Source organism: Amblyraja radiata, chromosome 3 (assembly GCF_010909765.2).
Source record: "Amblyraja radiata isolate CabotCenter1 chromosome 3, sAmbRad1.1.pri, whole genome shotgun sequence".
In the NCBI taxonomy this organism is placed as follows: Eukaryota; Metazoa; Chordata; class Chondrichthyes; order Rajiformes; family Rajidae; genus Amblyraja; species Amblyraja radiata.
In genome coordinates, this window is record NC_045958.1 from 67,895,027 (window position 1) to 67,915,068 (window position 20,042).

Here is a 20,042-nt window from a genome sequence, read left to right on the forward strand (position 1 = left end):
TTCAACTAATGGCTCTGAGCCTGCAGTACTCATTTCAATGGTCTCTGTATGTATTCTAATTAAAGTATATATGATATATAATAGTACTAATCAATAGTACTTTGCACAGTGAACACATGGCAAGGGTGGGGGTTGGGGTTGGAAGAAAGCAGGTGAGTAGATGGAGGACGAGGCAATGTCTGGTGGGTGTTCAGAGAGGAGGGGGGCAAGAGGACGATTCTATGGGTGGGGAGTAGCTGGGGCCACGTGGTTACAAGGGGAAGGGGAAGAACCAGTGGAATCCCCACTGAGGTTCCCTGTACAATGGGGGCAGCAGTAAGAACCAGCAGGATCAGACCTGGTGGTGTGAGAGTCTGCATCGTGGAGAGGGTGGGCCTGGTGCTGAGCCTGGGACTCAAATAAGACGACGGCTGTGGCCCGCTGGTGGGCGGTGGAGAGGTGAGGGTCGGCGGAGTCGCTGGTGGAGGCCCACGGAGGTCAGCAGACAAAGCGTCGATAGTCCCTATCAGCGGATTTCAGAATTGTCATCGTTCCGCGACTTCAACGTATACTTTCCCCTCTCACCCCAAGATCTGAACTAGCTTTTGGAACTCAGCAAATATGTGAACTAAACATTCTCAAGTCTTTCAAACACATCACATCGCATTTGCGAATCTAAAACAAAAGATCTCTCAAACACTTCACATACAAATCCATCCCACAGGTAAGCCGTGCCATGCTCACATTCACCACATTTCCACCATCACTCCTGATAAATAATCAACATAAATGTTCTCCTTTTTAACCACAAATGATCAATTTTGCTAAACACTTTAATTTCCATATTCAGTTGTAATTTAGTGACATGTAATCCAGCAAAAACAAAATCTAACAGAAGTCTGCCTCAAGTTCACATGTTGGTGATCTGGCTGATCTCCATCATTGTTTGTAAGTTTTTTCGTTTTGTTTAGTTTAGAGATACAGCTTGGAAACTGGCCCTTCGGCCCACCGAGTCCGCACCAACCAGCGATCCCCGCACATTGACACTACCCTACACAAACTGGGGACAATTTTTACATTTACACCGTCAATTAATCTATGAACCTGTACATCTTTGAAGTGCTAGAGGAAACCAAAGATTTCGGAGAAATAGGATTGTATACCTGGCCCCACAATTTTGCCAGCATCACTTTCAAGCCAAGTAAAGAAGTCGATGAGGAAAACTTGATGTTTTCCCCCCAGAGACACTGCTAAAACTGGGAAGTCATCAGAATTCATCATTTCATAGCACTGTACCCTGATGGTACAGTGCCCTGGGAAGATGGCTCCCAAACTGGGGTGTCTAGAACACAGCTGTTAAGAGATGCTGTCTCACAGCATCAGAAACCCAGGTTCAATCCCAACTTCAGGTGCTGTCTGTGCGGAGTTTGCACATTCTCACTGTAACTGCGTGGGTTTCCCCCGTGTGCTCTGGTTTCCTTCCACATCCCAAAGACGTGCAGCTTTGTAGGTTAATTGGCCACTGTAAATTGCACCTAGTGTGCAGGGAGTGGTTGGAAAAATGGAATAACATAGAACTAGTGTGAACGAGTGTGAACGGATGATCCATGACTATCGTGGGCTGTTTCTTTACACAACACTAACAATTTTGTCAAGCAGATGGAAGTGAACCTTTGAAATTCTCAATACAACAGTCCAATATCAGAGAAACAACCAATCTGTTGGGAGAACTCAGCGGGTCAAACAGCAAGCGTGTGGGGTAATGGAGAGTTGATCTTTCAGGTCAGGTCTCTTCACCTGGACTGGAACCAGTGGAAGGGAGATAGCCAGTGTAAAGAGGTGAGGGGTGGATGAGAATTGACAAGCAATAGGTGAATCCAGGGGAGGAGGGATTCAGCTGCTCAGTATGTTTAAGGCCAGGTCAATAAACTTTTGGATATTAAGTATAGGAAATTGTCACTGAGGTGAATGATCAGCTGTGATTTTATTGAACTGTGGGGATGTGAGGTGGCCAAATGGCTTATTCCTGCTTCTTTTTATTTATCTCCTGATTTGTATGCTGCTTATCACTAATGGAGGGTTGTGAAGGTAGTTAATTCTAAATTCAAATTCAGTTTACAATATTATTCCATCAGCAGCAACAACATTAAATTGACACTCGGGACATTAAAGAGATATTCTTTTCGGAGCAGATGAGCATGATAATTCACTATAAAACTAAACACATAATTGACATGTAAAAATGCACACCGTCAGAATACTGGTTTACATTCCCCAGAAGGGCTTTCATTGGTATTTATCGGTTCCATCAGTTTATAATAAGCTGTCCCTCAAGATAATCGTTCTGTTCCTGCAAACTGTAACATTTGTCTCTCGTTGCAACTCTCACAAATACCACATACTCCTTATCATCCATGTACATAAAGCTCCATGGAGGCGATTTTCACATCTGTTTTTATCATTCTTTAGAGCTCTAAGCAAAAGAGTACTAATGTTCAGTGCCACAGCACTAACTCTGATTAATCTCATTTTTACCCACCCTTTGCAGTGTTTGGTGAGCACTAAATATGTGATAAATAGCTTCAAATATAATAACATTGGCCATTTTTCAAGTTGAAATCAAAGTTGCAGATTATAGGAATGGAACTAGATCATTCAGTTCCGCTGTTCGATTTAGATTGCTTTGATTTGTATCTCTGCTCCATTTATACATCTCGGATCCTGACCATTTAATACCTTTACCAAATAAAGCAAACAATAAATTTTAATGTTGCTATTTTTAATTGACCTTGGCTTGATAGCTTTGAGAGAGAATACAGATTTTCACAATGTTTTCTATGAAGGTTTTCTACCTGACATCACCACTGCACAAATTAGCTGCAAGGTTATTCTCCTTATTCTGAATTTATTATCAGAAGAAATAGTGTTTCTTCAGTCAATCCAATTATTAAAACATCTCAATTATATCACGCTTAATCTTCTGAAAGGAATAAATGACTCGGCAATGTAATGTCCTCAGAATTTACCCCGCCGTAAACCACTATTATTCTGAATCTGCTGTGCATCCATCACAAACATAATAAAACCCTTCTTGTGAGGGAAGTAGAGCAATGCTATGGATTAATCTAACCAGAGCCTAAGCCAACCAAATCAAACGTTCACCTCTGAGATTGCAGCTCCACAAGGTACAGACTAGCATTGTAGTAGTCTTTTCCATTAATTTTTATAATAGCCCATTAGATTTTTAGTTATTTTTCTCCTCCAGCATGGATTCTACCTTCTCGTTCTGAAGGAAATATTCTGAGCTATCACTTTCGGGTCTCGAGTGAATGATTTCCCCACATTTAATTCTGTCTGCTGCAATGCTGCCTGCTCTTTTAACCCGTCCGCTCAGATCACTGCAATTTGCTGCTCCTATTGAAAACAGTCACTGTGTCACCAAACGTAATGTAATCAAAACAAAGTTTTATATTCAGCAATCTACACTTTTATTCATAATAATGTAACGTCCAGGCATTTGCAGATCGCTTCAGCATGTTTTTCATCACAATTGATCATTTTGGGATATTTCCATTTCTCTCTGTCTCCCACTCCTAACTGATTCCCGATACCTGTCAAAAACATCTAATTCCATGCACTTTCATCCACAACAACAACTGTCCAATTACTATATAGTCACAACTATAAATGAGATTCCTAAAGTTCCTTTAGCTGAGTAAAGATGTCTGGTAGCTTTTCATGGTGATGTTTATTAAAAAAAAGATGTAACTTTGTGCCACAGATTAAGACAGTGGACTAAAAGGCTAATTTCAGAGTAAAGATAATGCGGCTTAATTATATGATACGATAGAACTTTATTTATCCCAGGAGGGAAATTGATCTGCCAATAGTCATAAAAACACAAAATACATGAAACATGAAAGGATGAGAGAAGGCAGTGAGTAACATCAGGAGTGACCAAAGGAGCTGGAATTAACACGTAAACCTTGTAAAGCTGTATATCTGGAGGTGGTAACTATGATAGAACGTCTATGGCAGGAGTTGAAAAGAGTCTGAAGGACTGAAATGCCATCCTTTCCTTTTCTGCAGAGATGCTGCCTGTCCTGCTGAGTTATTCCAGCATTTTGTGTCTATCTTCATTGAAAAGAGGAATGAGTATTTCAAATCCTATGTATTGCTGGTGGAAGAATCAATCAATGGGCAACGGGGTTGTGGTGCATGGTAGAATAAGAGCACCATAATTTTTCGATAAGCTAAGTTCACAGCATGTGATGGACAAACAGGCAAAGCAACCAAAAAAATTTAGATTAGTTGACAATTGATTCGTTGATATAGGGCAGCACAGTGGTAGAGTGGTTTCCTTACAGCACTCAATTCTGACTATGGATGCTGTGTATATGGAGTCTGTACGTCTCCCTGTGACCGCGTGACTTTTCTCTGGGAGCCCTGGTTTCCTCCCACATTCCAAAGGCGTGCTGGTTTGTAGGTTAGATGGCTTTGTAAATTGTTCCTTTTATGTGGGATAGAACTAGTTTCCAGGTGATCGCTGGTTGGTGCAGACTCGGAAGGCCGATGTTAGACTGGATCTTTAAAAAATATATATATTCTGGGGCATTTGCTTGGAATCAAGGATGACTTGGCTCTACTGGCGGAGGTATGCGTTGGGGAGCACTTCGGGTCCAGTGATCACAATACCATTAGTTTCAATATAATTATGGAGAAGGTCAGAACTGGACCTAGGGTTGAGATTTTTGATTGGAGAAAGGCTAACTTTGATGAGATGCGAGATGATTTAAAAGGAGTGGACTGGGACATTTTGTTTTATGGGAAAGATGTAGAAGAGAAATGGTGGACATTTAAAGGGGACATTTTAAGAGTACAGAATCTTTATGTTCCTGTTCGGTTGAAAGGAAACAGTAAAAATTGGAAAGAGCCCTGGTTTTCAAGGGAAATTGGACATCTTGTTTGGAAAAAGAGGGAGATCTACAATAATTATAGGCAGCATGAAGTAAATGAGGTGCTTGAGGAGTATAAGGAATGTAAAAAGAATCTTAAGAAAGAAATTAGAAAAGCTAAAAGAAGATATGAGGTTGCTTTGGCAAGTAAGGTGAAAGTAAATCCAAAGGGTTTCTACAGCTATATTAATAGCAAAAGGATAACGAGGGATAAAATTGGTCCATTGGAGAAACAGAGTGGGCAGCTATCTGCAGAGCCAAAAGAGATGGGGGAGATATTGAACAATTTCTTTTCTTCGGTATTCACCAAGGAGAAGGATATTGAATTATGTGAGGTAAGGGAAACGAGTAGAGTAGTTATGGATACTATGAGTTTCAAAGTAAAAGAAGTACTGACACTTTTGAAAAATATAAAAGTGGATAAGTCTCCAGGTCCTGACAGGATATTCCCTAGGACATTGAGGGAAGTTAGTGTAGAAATAGCCGGGGCTATGACAGAAATATTTCAAATGTCATTAGAAACGGGAATAGTCCCCGAGGAATGGCGTACTGCGCATGTTGTTCCATTGTTTAAAAAGGGTTCTAAGAGTAAACCTAGCAATTATAGACCTGTTAGTTTGACTTCAGTGGTGGGCAAATTAATGGAAAAGATACTTAGAGATAATATATATAAGCATCTGGATAAACAGGGTCTGATTAGGAACAGTCAACATGGATTTGTGCCTGGAAGGTCATGTTTGACTAATCTTCTTGAATTTTTTGAAGAGGTTACTAGGGAAATTGACGAGGGCAAAGCAGTGGATGTTGTCTATATGGACTTTAGTAAGGCCTTTGACAAGGTTCCTCATGGAAGGTTGGTTAAGAAGGTTAAACTGTTGGGTATAAATGCAGGAATAGCAAGATGGATTCAGCAGTGGCTGAATGGGAGAAGCCAGAGGGTAATGGTGGATGGCTGTTTGTCGGGTTGGAGGCAGGTGACTAGTGGGGTGCCTCAGGGATCTGTGTTGGGTCCTTTGTTGTTTGTCATGTACATCAATGATCTGGATGAAGGGGTGGTAAATTGGATTAGTAAGTATGCAGATGATACCAAGATAGGGGGTGTTGTGGATAATGAAGAGGATTTCCAAAGTCTACAGAGTGATTTAGGCCATTTGGAAAAATGGGCTGAAAGATGGCAGATGGAGTTTAATGCTGATAAATGTGAGGTGTTACACCTTGGCAGGACAAATCATAATAGGACGTACATGATAAATGGTAGGGAATTGAAGAATACAGTTGAACAGAGGGATCTGGGAATAACCGTGCATAGTTCCTTGAAGGTGGAATCTCATATAGATCGGGTGGTAAAGAAAGCTTTTGGTATGCTAGCCTTTATAAATCAGAGCATTGAGTATAGAAGCTGGGATGTAATGTTAAAATTGTACAAGGCATTGGTGAGACCAAATCTGGAGTATGGTGTACAATTTTGGTCGCCCAATTATAGGAAGGATGTCAACAAAATAGAGAGAGTACAGAGGAGATTTACTAGAATGTTGCCTGGGTTTCAACAACTAAGTTACAGAGATAGGTTGAATAAGTTAGGTCTTTATTCTCTGGAGCGCAGAAGGTTAAGGGGGGACTTGATAGAGGTCTTTAAAATGATGAGAGGGATAGACAGAGTTGATGTGATCAAGCTTTTCCCTTTGAGAATAGGGAAGATTCAAACAAGAGGACATGACTTCAGAATTAAGGGACAGAAGTTTAGGGGTAACATGAGGGGGAACTTCTTTACTCAGAAACTGGTAGCGGTGTGGAATGAGCTTCCAGTGGAAGTGGTGGCGGCAGGTTTGTTGGTATCATTTAAAAATAAATTGGATAGGCATATGGATGAGAAGGGAATGGTTATGGTATGAGTGCAGGCAGGTGGGACTAAGGGAAAAAAGTTGTTCGGCACGGACTTGTAGGGCCGAGATGGCCTGTTTCCGTGCTGTAATTGTTATATGGTTATATGGTTATATGGTTACTCTGGTTCTGTGGGATATGGTCCAAAAGCAGACAGGTGGAACTCGTGTCAATGGAACATGTTGGTCAGTGTGGGCAGGTTGGTCCGAAGGACCTGTTCCTGAGTCTATGACTATTATAATTCTGACATGATAATTTTTTGCAAAAATATATTTCAAACTTTATATTTGGATGCAGAAATGTTTTGGGTTACACCAGTACTTGTTATATAACATACACTAATTTCTATCAGTCAACATGGAAGATATTAAGGTAAATATCGAAAATAAATGCCAAGCAATGCGAGTAGGCATAAAGATTAATGGAGCACAAGGCGATGTCTCGATCTGTTCTGTGCGTGTCTGACGTGGCAGCGAAATATCTAAAACATTAACTTTAAATGCTAACCTAAATCAAAATTTCTGTGAGCCTGCTTTTTGCCTACCTGAATAGAAATGTAAATCACTTCCCTTTAAGCTGTCAGATACCGCCTGCTACAATTAAATTTACAGTCAGAACGCCTCTCAAAATTCATTTTAATGAAATCAGACTGGACCCGCTAGCTATTTGATCACAGACACTATTAATCTCTACCTCCAAAACTGGACATAGAAAAACAAATGTAATTTGAAGTCACTTAGAGTCTTGTCTATTCTTTGCAGGCAAATACCATTAGAATTTTAAAAAACTTGAAAATGTGAAAAGGGTTCACAGAACATCTATTATTACTACCAGAGTCATACAAAATGCGAATGCTATCTGGATCACCTCTATGCCTTTTTTGCTGTTCTCACACTGTTATTATCTTCAGTGTGTCCTTTGTTGAATGGCCACAGTGACTAACATTTGTCACAGGATAAAGATGGAGAGGAGAGAAGCTGTAATTTACAAAGTGAAAGAAAAGGCACTTTCTCTTCCTTCAGTTGGTGGAAAATTGCATACAGACGTCCAGTGATCCTTGCATTGTCCTTACTGGTAAGGGACTATTGACAAGAAAGTGTTTTGATTTTGCTTGATGATCGTCATGTCCTCAAAACCAAATGTGACAGATGACTGGTGTTCAAGAAGGAACCGTGACAGGTGACTCATTACCACTGGTAGTCCCATTGGTAAGGGCAAATTATGCCATAGATTTTCAAACCCATTTACACTGTCATCATATAATTTAAGTTCCCCAAAATGAAAATGCAAGACAAACTATTGATGAGCATGAAGGATTAAAAGAACCTTTCAGTTCACACAATAGCAGAACTTTTATTGAGCATTCACAGTAAAGCTGTCACTTGCTCAGAATAAGCTTGGTTTACTCTATGTTGCCAGTGAGGCCACCCGCAAACTGGAGGAACAGCACCTCATATATAACCATATAACCATATAACAATTACAGCACGGAAACAGGCCATCTCGGTCCTACAAGTCCGTGCCGAACAACTTTTTTCCCTTAGTCCCACCTGCCTGCACTCATACCATAACCCTCCATTCCCTTCTCATCCATATGCCTATCCAATTTATTTTTAAATGATACCAACGAACCTGCCGCCACCACTTCCACTGGAAGCTCATTCCACACCGCTACCACTCTCTGAGTAAAGAAGTCCCCCCTCATGTTACCCCTAAACTTCTGTCCCTTAATTCTGAAGTCATGTCCTCTTGTTTGAATCTTCCCTATTCTCAAAGGGAAAAGCTTGATCACGTCAACTCTGTCTATCCCTCTCATCATTTTAAAGACCTCTATCAAGTCCCCCCTTAACCTTCTGCGCTCCAGAGAATAAAGACCTAACTTATTCAACCTATCTCTGTAATTTAGTTGTTGAAACCCAGGCAACATTCTAGTAAATCTCCTCTGTACTCTCTCTATATATGGAATAATAATTCTCCAACTTTGGGTAACTTTTATTAAGGTTTATTTTGGGTAACCTTTATTAAACCCCCCCCTCCCCCCCCCGCTGATTCTCCCACATATCCTCCCCCCCCCCCTTCTTTCCCCTCGACTGGACCCCAGCTGACCTTGTACCTCTCTCTTCCCTCCCCTCCCCCTCCACTTCACCCACAATCCTTCCCCATAGCTGTGCAATTCACACCTCGTCAACCTCTAGCTTCACAATTTGTAACTCTCTTATGCTTCAGTCTCACACCTTGTGTATGTTCGTCTCTGGTCTTTGTCTCACCATCTGCCTATCAACCCTCCCCCTCGCTTGTGTTCACCAATGACCAGGCATGCTTTGTCCCGCCCCTCCAATCTTCTATCGCTTTCTTTTCTCCCCACCCCTGCAAGCAGTCTGAAGCAAAGATCTTATAGCGGAGCAAGATGGGTTACTCACGCAAACGTGTAGTACGCTCATGGGCGGATTCATGGGTGATTATATGACCCATTTTAGCAACCAGCCCCTGCCATCTTGTTCCGCCATCTTGCTCCGCCATCTTGTTCCGCCATCTTGCTTCCGGCCAAAGATTGGATCTTTGTTTCCGCAGCGGGGAGAGGGAGTGCGCGGCCCGGGGCAGCGGGGAGAAGGAGTGTGGGGCCCGGGGAGAAGGAGTGCGGAGCCCGGGGAGAGGGAGTGCGCGGCCCGGGGTGAGGGAGAGGGAGTGTGCGGCCCGGGGCAGCGGGAAAGGGGGTGCGCGGCCCGGGGCAGCGGGGAGAGGGGCATAGGAGAGGGGGGGGAGACATTGTAGTGAGGGGGCAGGCGAGGGAGTGCCGGGGGGGGGGGGGATAAGGCCTAATGTGTGTGAAGTTGCGGGGAGGTTTACAATGTTTCTTATTTAATGTCCCTTGTCTAGTCTGAAATAAAGTTCATCATTGGATCAGAAGAAATATAATTGTGTGTGTTATATGATTATATACATTTATATCACATTCATGTATGTGTGTTTATAAACATTTTATTCTTTAACAAGAATTAACAGAATTATGAACTAACAGAATTATGAATCTAACCCTATATCACACACAAAAACTTCCCCCGCAATGTCAATTACCCTGCGAGTCGGGTCGGTTCCGGTTACTACAAAATCAACCCAAACACTGCTTGTGAGCCATTTAAAAAGAAATGATTTTAAAAACATTAAAAAAGACAATTACCAGAGTCAAATTTTATTCTTGACAAGAAGTATGAACTGACAGAATTATGAATCTAACCCACACAAACTGTTGCCCCGCAACATTGATTACACTGGGAGTTGGGTCGGGTCAGATAGGCTCCGGTTACTAAAATGGGCGGGGAAAAATGCCCAGGATCCCCTCCGTAGCGTACTACACGTCAGCCCATTGTATTTCGCAGGAGTAGCCTATGTTGCTCCGCTATAAGATCTTTGGTCTGAAGAAGCTCCCCGGCACTAAATGTCATCCATCTATGTTCTCCAAGGATGCTGCCTGACCCACTGAATGACTCCTGCATTTTGTGTCATTCCTTGGTAAACCAGCATCTGCAATTCCTGCAGGTCTGCATCTGCAGGTATACACATTGTTCCAAATAATATTAGCGTGAGGGCAGAGCAACCAATAAGCGGGATTTAAGTCCTTATGCCTGAGCAGATTGTTCAAAGCTGGAACCCACAACTTGAATGATGGGTGACAGCAATGGATTTCAATTAAACAATCAACAGATAATTGAACCAAACCTGAATGACATTTAATGAACACTTTAATTGGTAGGGTACGGGACGAGACAGAGGATAACTCATTCAAATAAACTACCATAGGCGCAACAACTGATTGCCAATATACAATGCTGACATTTCTAGGGACTATGCATTCTCCAACATGGAAAAAACATACTTCAAAACATCGAAAGTTGGGAGCAATATAAAATACTTAGAATCTAAAGCAATGTTTCTTACACTTATGACCTGAGATTCTTTGTCTTGCCCATCCACTCTTCTGTGGCTTTCTTTTCTCCCCACCCTAGCAATCAGTTGGAAGAAGGGTCCCGACCAAAAACATCACCCATCCAGCCCAATGATTCTGCACAATGGCAAAAAGGGGTGAAGGGTGTGGGGGAGATAAGGGGTTGGAAGAAGTTCAGCGATGGACAAAGATTGGGTAGTTGGACAAAGGATTATTGGGGTCCAGTGAAATGTTTAAGGTATGGGTTGAGTAGGTGGATCTATCCGGGGCCATTCGATGATGGTCACTGGAGTCAGTCAGGGCACAGATGATCAAGATACAAGGAGGACATTGGGGAATAGAGAGAGGATTCGGTATACCAGGAAGGCGGTCGTTAAGCTTAGTTTATTTTAGAGATACAGCGCGGAAACAGGCCCTTCGGCCCACCGAGTCAGCGCCAACCAGCGATCCCCGCACATTAACACTATGCTACACACACTAGGGTCAATTTACATTCATACCATGCCAATTAACATACAAACCTGGACGTCTTTGGAGTGTGGGAGAAAACCGAAGATCTCGGAGAAAACCCACGCGTTCACGGCGAGAACGTACAAACTCCGTACAGACAGCACCCGAAGTCGAGATCGAACCCGGGCCTCCGGCGCTGTAAGCGCTATGCAGCAACAACTCTACCGGTGAGCCCTAGTGGGAGGATGGGGAGAGGATTCATGGGATGGTGGCTCTTATGGGTAGTGTCCGGATTAAAATCCATCGATGGTTTTGTAGGAAAATGGAAGATCTTTGGAAGGCAATGGAATTGTGTTACAGCAGTGAAGGGGTGATGTTAATCACAGATGATGTTGATGATATAATCTGCAAAACAGAAACTCAGGAAGAAATGGCCATTCTGGAGGTATTGAGCTCCTCGAATCGCTCAAGAGCTTCCAATCTCATGTGAAATACTTTTTTCATACTTATTGTGAAAAAAGAAATTGGTAAAATGATGTAAACTGTTCATTGCCTTCTGACTAACCTCAGCGACTTCTGCATTTACAGATCGGGTTACGGATAAAACTTGCACATATATTGACTAGAATTTTCAGGCCCGTGAGCCTAATTGACTGCATGATCTATTCACTGGCACATGTTCAAACCCAGTTTCTGTCTGTTCTTTTTTTGGTTTATGCTTCAAAAATGTGAACTAACCTGCCACAAAAAATTAATTAGTGTCAACTGTACAGATGGCTATAACAAGCTTGTCTACATTTTACAAAAAGAAAATGCCCCAGGGATATGCACGAGGCACCAGGTCGGATATAAGATAAGGTGCTCAAAAACGTTTGTCAAAAGCATTTGGCTGAAGGTGCTTTCTTTTAACAGGGACATAAGGAGAAGCAAAGATTTGCAGAGGGAATGTCAAGGCTTAGGACCTGAGGCACTATAAGCAAAATGTCTCAAAGAAGGACAGATGTCTCAAGGAAGGACAGAAAATGCAGAAATACTCAGCAGATCAAGCAGTACCTGTGGAGAGAAAGAGTGTTAAGGGCCTGTCCCACTTAGCGATAACGGGGACAAAAAAAATGTTGCGACACTTGAAAAAACACCGCGCGTCATACGTCATCACGCCGGATCACTGCCGCTTCATGCTGCAAATTTTTCGATGACCTGATAGGTCAGTCAATGATGCCGCCAGTCGCCAAAAAAATCGCCAAGTGGGACAGGCCCTTTAAAGTTTCAGACTGATGACCTTTTATCAAAAACATTAACTGTCTCTCATGAGGTGCTGCAAAACCTGCTGAGAATTTCAAACATTTTATAACTAGGGATTATTTTTGTCAATGATTTGATGTAGAAAGCCATGATAATAGTTTTCTGCAGTGCTGCTGACATTCACTAGAACTGTGGAAGTAAAAATAAAGCACTAAAATATTTGAAGAAAAAACTGTAGACCTGAATTAAAAAAAAACTGCTTTAGGAACTTAGCTGGCCACTCACCGTCTGTAGAGGAATGCACATAAATTCAGTGTAATTAATAGACTAAAACAGGAGTCAGAAGAAAGGTCTCAACCTGAAACATCATCTATCCATTTCCTTGTACAGATTATGCCTGACTCCCTGAGTTCCTCCAGCAGTTTGTTTTTGCTCAAAACTCCAGAATCTCTTGTGTTTCTATACCTAAATGAACATGGAACAGAAGCATTTCTTTGTATAATTACTATGAGTTACTGAGCTGACACTGGCTGAAGTTTACTTAGACATCCATCTGCTTTGTATATCCTTTGGCAGGTTAGAAACTCTACAATCTTCCCCCTATTATTGCAGCATCAATAAAATGCATTTTTATAACTTGAAGGATAGGTGTCAGAATTACAATAAGTGCCTGTACATTAATTTCAAGTTTCCAGCAGACTGCACCACTATTCTATACAGTATTCTGACTCCCATTTTATACAGCTAATTGCACAGATTTTATTTGCATGTCCCAGAGACTCCTGTCTTCATGAGTAGCTGTGTGCACAGTGTCTACACAGTTTACCAGAACATAAATTCTACATTTCCAGAGCAAATGTTTTAGTTATTTCTGACATAAATGAAACGTCTGGAGTTACTGTTCTGCTCCAGTTTCCCAGACTTATTGATTTTCTTAAATGCTTTAGATATTCATCATCATATCAAGGTCAATGAATCATTGGACTCTTATCCCTGCAGGCGTTGATTTCCTCTCAAAATGTAATTTAATTCATGTTCTTTTTAGAAAGGAAGATAATTCATTGAATCCTTGCCCAAAAATACCCGATTTAAACCCTACAGATAAAATGTCTTATCGATAATGTTAAATGTCAAAGGCCAGAGGGCAGAGCTTTAAGGTGAGAGGGGCAAAGTTTAAAAGAGATGTGTATGCAAAGTACTTTGGATACAGAGTCATTATATATCATATGATTGGGAGTTATGAAGCCTGTGTCGAGGGTGTCCTCGATGGTGGCTGCTACAAAGAAGAATAAACAGGAGATTTGTATATGTATTAGTCCAAGGGACCTGAACATCTCACTCAAAAGGCCTCATCACCCCATGCGCATCGTGGAGGAGGTAGCTGCCCACATGGCTAAGCCAATGGTATTCTCTGTATTAGACAACAAGAGCTCCTTCTGGAAGATTACCCTGGATGATACATCATCCACCTGTACCACCTTCAGCGCTGCTTTCGGTCGCTACAGATCTTTGCGCATGCCGTTTGGCATCAGTTCAGACAGTGAGGTGTTTCAGCGCTCCATGGAGCAACTGTTTGACGGATACCCTTGTGCTATCATCGTGTATGATATCATTGTTAGTGGCAAAGACATGGAACAACATGATGCCAACTTGAAGAAGGTACTCTAGTGTACCAGGGAAGTGAACAAAACTGAATCCCCCAACATGTCGGTTCCGTGTTAACCAGGTGAGCTACGTGGGGCATATTTTCATGGCTGACGGTCTCAAGGTGGATCCTTCTAAGACTGTGGCTGTTAGTGAAATGTCCACGCACACTGATGTTGCAGGCCTGCAGAGATTTCTGGGCATGGTTAATTACCTCGGAAAATTCGTTCCCAACTTCGCCGAGATCTCGGCTCCCTTGAGGCAACATACTCACAAGGACACTACCTGGACATGGCATGAACAGCAGCAACTAAAACATCAGATGTCATGCCCACCTACCCTAGTTTATTACGATGTCAATAAACCAGTTACTTTGACCTGTGATGCATCTCAGTACGGCCTCGGTGCAGCCTGTCTGCAGGATGAGTGGCCTGTTGCTTATGCCTCCAGGATGATGATGGACACGGAGACGAAGTATGTTCAGATTGAGAAGGAATTGCTGGCGGTGGTCTTTGCATGTGTCAAATTCAACAATTACATTTTTGGCAAGGCTGTTACCGTAGAGACCGACCACCAACCTTTGGTTTCCATTTTAAACAAGCCTCTACATGCTGCTCCAGCGCAGTTGCAAAGAATGATGCTGCAGCTCCAGAAGTATGATATCTCTCTCACTTACTAGCATGGTAAGGACATGTATCTGGCTGACATTATCTCGTGCTCCCAGGAGGTTGATCGCCCAGCACACATCAGAAATAGACACGTTTGATGTCTTGGCAATTGATTTCACTCATCCTTCACATCTGGATACTTTGGTGGTTCGTATGGCAGAAGATGCCGCCCTACAGATGCTCGCCTCGGTCATCAATCACGGATGGTCTGGCAATCAGCATTCGCTTCCGTTTGCTGTTCGGCCTTATTTTTCTGTCCGAGACTAACTGGCCATTGAAGGCGGGGTTATCAAAAGGGGCCATAAGGCAGTGATCCCGGCTTCACTCCAACAGAAGTACTTTGACGCCGTACATGGAGGTCATCCTGGTTCTGATGTTACGGTGCAACGAGCAAAGAGCATGTATTTCTGGCCTGCCATGTCAGATTATATACACCACAGGGTGCAGTCCTGCGCTGTGTGCAACAGCATGGCTCCACATCAACAGAATGAGCAGCACCCAGTTCCTGACTTGTCGTGGTCTATGGTGGCTACTGACATTTTCGACTGGAGTGGCAACCAATACTTGGTCCTGGTTGACTCTTACTCCGGGTGGTTTGAGATCGATCTGCTCTCCACAGCTTCCGCTGCGGTGGTCGTCAAGAAACGTGCAAGGCATTTTGCGGTCCATGGGTTACCTCAAACCCTCATGTCTGACAATGGTGGCCAATTCACAAGCCAGCGTTTCAAAGTCTTTGCAAAGGAATGGGATTTTAGGCACATCACCAGCAGTCCGGAGTACCCGCAGTTGAACGGGCTGGCTGAGCGAGCTGTCCGCAGTGCAAAGGAGCTCATGGAGAAGTCCAGCAGGGCCGGGTCTGACGTGTTTTTGGATCTTCTCAATCTCCGCAACATTCTACGTGATCCCACTTCTGACACCATGTGCAAAGTGCTTATGATACAGAGTCATTATATATCATAACAAGTACTTTAATTTGTATACATACAGAGACCATTGAGATGAGTACTATAGGCTCCGAATCGTAAGTTAAAACGAAACCACAACATGGCTACCCACATGCACGAGGTGGCAGTGGTGTGGGAAACCTGACATGGATTATGGATCAGGTCATCAGCAGCAAAACCAGACATGGATCAAATCAGCAATACTGTTTGATCTACAATGTGTTGGGGCAAGTATTTTCACAGAAGGTGGTGGGTACATGGAACGAACTGCCAGAGAAGGTAGTTGTGACATGTACAATAACAGCATTTAAAAGATACTTGGACAGGCTCATGAATTGGAAAGGTTTGGAGGGCTAATGAGCCAAAAATGGGCAAATGGCACTAGCTTAGATGGAGCATATTGGGTGGCATGGACAAGTTGGGCCGAAAGGCCTGTTTCTGTGCTGTATGAGTGATGGGTGGCTGGAATCTGCTGCCAGGGGAGACACACGGGTATTGGCTTTTAGATAGGCACATTGATATGCAGAAAATGGAGGGATATGGATCATGGGCAGGCAGTGGAAATTAGTTTAAATTGGCATCGTATTCAGCTTTGATATTACAGCCTGAGAACCATCAAGCTATTAAACACAGCCACCTCCAAATAACCTCTGAACTACGTAGACCTGGGGGCATTGTATATATATATATGTATATATATTTGTTGTTTATTATGGTGTTTACAGTACAGAGTACTATGTTTACATAACTGTAGTGCTGATGCAAGCGAGAAATTCAATGTTCCCTTACAGGACATATGACCATAAAACACTCTTGACGAGCTTGATCTTGTGCTGTACTGTTTTATGTTTAATGTCAGGTGTTGTATTCATTACTTTATGTGCATATATCCTACCGTTAATGGCTCACACTCCCATTCCAAACTGCAATATAATGGCCATTAAAATATTGGGGAATGATGGATGATAAATATAGAAGTGCAGAAAGGTGAGTAGATTAATGGGATTTTCAAAAGCTGGGAGCAGGAAAGTGGACGGTGGGATATGGTGTAAACGTGTTTTGTGTGATAAGAATTCATGTTGTGACTACCCATCACAGAGGTAAATCGAATAGTTTAAATAAATAAAGTGCTATCACAGCTTGCAGTGCAATGCCCAATACCACTGTATTTCCACTGCTTCCAACATAATATACTGTAGTTACGTTAAAAATAGTTGGAAAAGACTAAATGGTCTATATGTATCTTTCATCTCATCTGTTTGCTTCATGCCTCCCCACCTAAATCTGTGTAATTTCCTGGTGCAGTTTATAAAAACATCAGGCCAATCCCTCTTTGTTCCCTCCAAGGCAACTGAAGTTAGCCTAGGAATCCATAGTGATCAAATCTTAGCTGCCTCCTGAATACCTCTGGAACTAATGCAGCTCTCTTTCCAAGGCACTTGACATGAGTGAAGTGTAGATCAATCACTATTGCTGATTGATCCATGTCTGGTTTTGCTATTGCTGACCTGATCTGTAATCCATGTCGGTTTTCCACTATGCCATCCTGTGGAATGTGAGCAACCATGCTTTCAGTTTAAACTACGACTTCGAGCATGCAGTACCTATTTATATGGTTCCTGTATGTATTCTCATTAAAGTACATATTATGAAGTTTTATGACTCAGTGTTAGTAGTACTTTATACATGGTGTCAGGAGTGAACTTCGGATCTACCGGCTGCTATTTTTATGAGTTTTTACACTCTCAGAGATGGATGAAGCTTTCTGAAAACCCTAACCTCTTGTCTTCGATAGCAGAATCGGAGAGCGATGATGTATCTTTGAGCGACAGTATAATGTCTTTATCGCTGCATCTTACTATGATAAACCGGCTGTGGCCCGTGTTAACATGTTCCTCAACCTTGCAGGAGATGAAGCTGATGAACACGCACGACAGTTTGTGTATGCAGATGAAATAACTCATCAGCCTGTCGATGGTGCAGCTGCGGTTGTTACTCCTGCTGAATCACCCGACAACCCGGAATGCCTCAAAAGAAAGTAGGGCTGAACAGTAGGTGGAAGCAAATGCTGCTTGCTCGGCCATCCGTGATTGATGACTGAGGTGAGTATCTGCAGAGTGGCATCCTCTGCCGTGCGAGCTACCAAAGTATCCAGACAGGAAGGATGAATAAAGTTGACTGTCATCATGTCAAAAGTGTCCATTTCAGTTGCATGCTGGGCCTGCAGTACCTATTTATATGGTTCCTGTATGTATTTGCATTAAAGTGCATATTATGAAGTTTTATGACTCAGTGTCAGTAGTACTTTACAGTTATAGCACTTCCATAGGTCCGCTGTACACAAGACAACACGGATTAACTGGCAGCTAATCGAGCTCTGTCCTTACCTAATTTATACATATGCCTCTCGCTGATCCCAAAACAACAATTGAACTAACAGTAATTATAAACACAGTTCAGCCTTTGCATTACTTTATGAACTTCAATCAAAATAAGCAAGTTCGGTATTCAGAAAAACGCAAGGAATCATGGGATTTGTCAAAGGTCACAAGTGATAAAAACTCTCGGCAGCCTTGCCGCGACATGGACACAGACCTGCACCTCATCTGCAGCCTGGATCGATCCCGGGTCTCCGACGCCGCAATCGCTGCCGAACCGCCACTGGACCATCCCCATCCCCTCCCGAGTGCCACCCTATCCGGGGGAGGCCAGAGACATCGGGAGTCAGATGGGAACGGCGCCCCCAGGCCCACAGCCAGCGCAGATAAGCAGCACTAAATCCAGCTCAACTCTGTCTGTCTCACCGGGTTAACCTACCAGCCCTGCCTGGACTTACAGGAACGACAGCCCAGGCCTACAGCCAGCGAAGAGAAGATCGACCCTGGCTGCAGATGAGGCGGAGGTCTGAGTCCATGCCGCGGCAAGGCTGCTGAGAGTGTTTTTCACTTGTGGCCTATGACCTGGACATGCACAGTCGGAATACCAAACTCGCTTATGCTCATGAGTCTGAACTTCTCTGAAATTTGTCAAACACCTATGAAGCCTTTTTAAACTGAGAATTAACAGTGAGTTTCTCCTCTTTTTTCCTCCAGGTCCTCAATTGCACTCATGTCTTGCTCACAAATAATGTTATTATCCCCTAGAATAATATTGAGGATTTGGAATAGAACATTTTAGCTCACAGCCACAACTGAAGAAGCAATGCTGCCCATTCTTGCCAGATACCCCCTTGTTTTGTTCTTCATTATATTCTGTGTGCAGCCAGTCACCGGCTGCTCTTTGTTCTCTAATATTCTTATCGAGACTTCTGAATGGATTTAACTTCATCATATAAACTGCTTGGCATTGCTTTCACAGCAGGGCATCAATGTTTATCTTCGAGAAGGGGTATTTTAAAGAGTACGATAATAAACATAATAATCATGGTCACACAATATTTGACAACGGCAAGGAACACTGCTGGGTTCTCAATCAGTATTGTGAGCTACTTAATTTCAAGACAATGAAATGGCGCACAGTTGGTTTCCCACAATGCACCCTCTTCGTTACCTAACTGTACCCCTCTGGTCTGCTGAAGAAACAATATATATTTAAAATCCTCAATGGACCTGATTATCTTTATTTCACACCATCATACCAAGGACCAATGGTGCAAGATAATACAAACATAATTAGTCACAAATTGCCAACTGTTTTGAACCTCTCCTCAAGTTGTTATTAATTTACCTGTTGTGATGTGATGTCCGCTTGTAGGAGCACTCATATCATTAAAACATCCGCTTATATAATAACGAGGAAAATATTATTGCTGATTTGTGCACATTGAACTCCCCAATAAAATCCAAGCCAGCCATATTATGTGATTCACAGCAACTTACCTCCTCAGGTGAAAATGGAAGGAAAACATAATCGGTTTGAGCACTGGGTTAAATGTATTATTCTGAAGGGAACATACCACGTAACACTGTGAGCCTGGTGGTCGCACTTATTTCTCCAACAGTGTTGGAGGCTACACATTCATAAATAGCCTCATCTCGTGGTGTCCGCAATGGCTGTATTCTAAGAACAGATCCAGATCCATCATCAAACTCTATTACCTGCAACGAAAAACAGGAAATATTGTTTTAGGATATTACTTTCTAATGTTAAAGAATTGTTCAGATGACCATCTTTAATACTGATACCATTATCTTTTACTTAAATGTTTCGCTTTCTCTTCATCAAACAGAAGAAGAGAACTGATCTGCAGTGGGTAAATGTATTATGCACTCCAGGTCAGGAGGTTAATTGGCTGCTGCAAATTGCCCCTAGTGTGTGGGTGAGGGGTCGAATCTGC

At 42.6% G+C, this 20,042-nt stretch overlaps 1 protein-coding gene across 27 annotated transcripts in view; it reads right to left on the reverse strand.

Annotated features, from left to right (window-relative positions):
- The window catches only part of ptprd (protein tyrosine phosphatase receptor type D), a 578,649-nt gene that overhangs the window by 289,577 nt on the left and 269,030 nt on the right, over positions 1-20,042 (reverse strand). For all 27 annotated transcript variants that reach the window (XM_033017983.1, XM_033017971.1, XM_033017981.1 and 24 more), the window contains exon 4: positions 19,662-19,803. In XM_033017983.1, the coding sequence (XP_032873874.1) occupies positions 19,662-19,803 (142 nt within the window). The remainder of the gene's footprint in view (positions 1-19,661; positions 19,804-20,042) is intronic.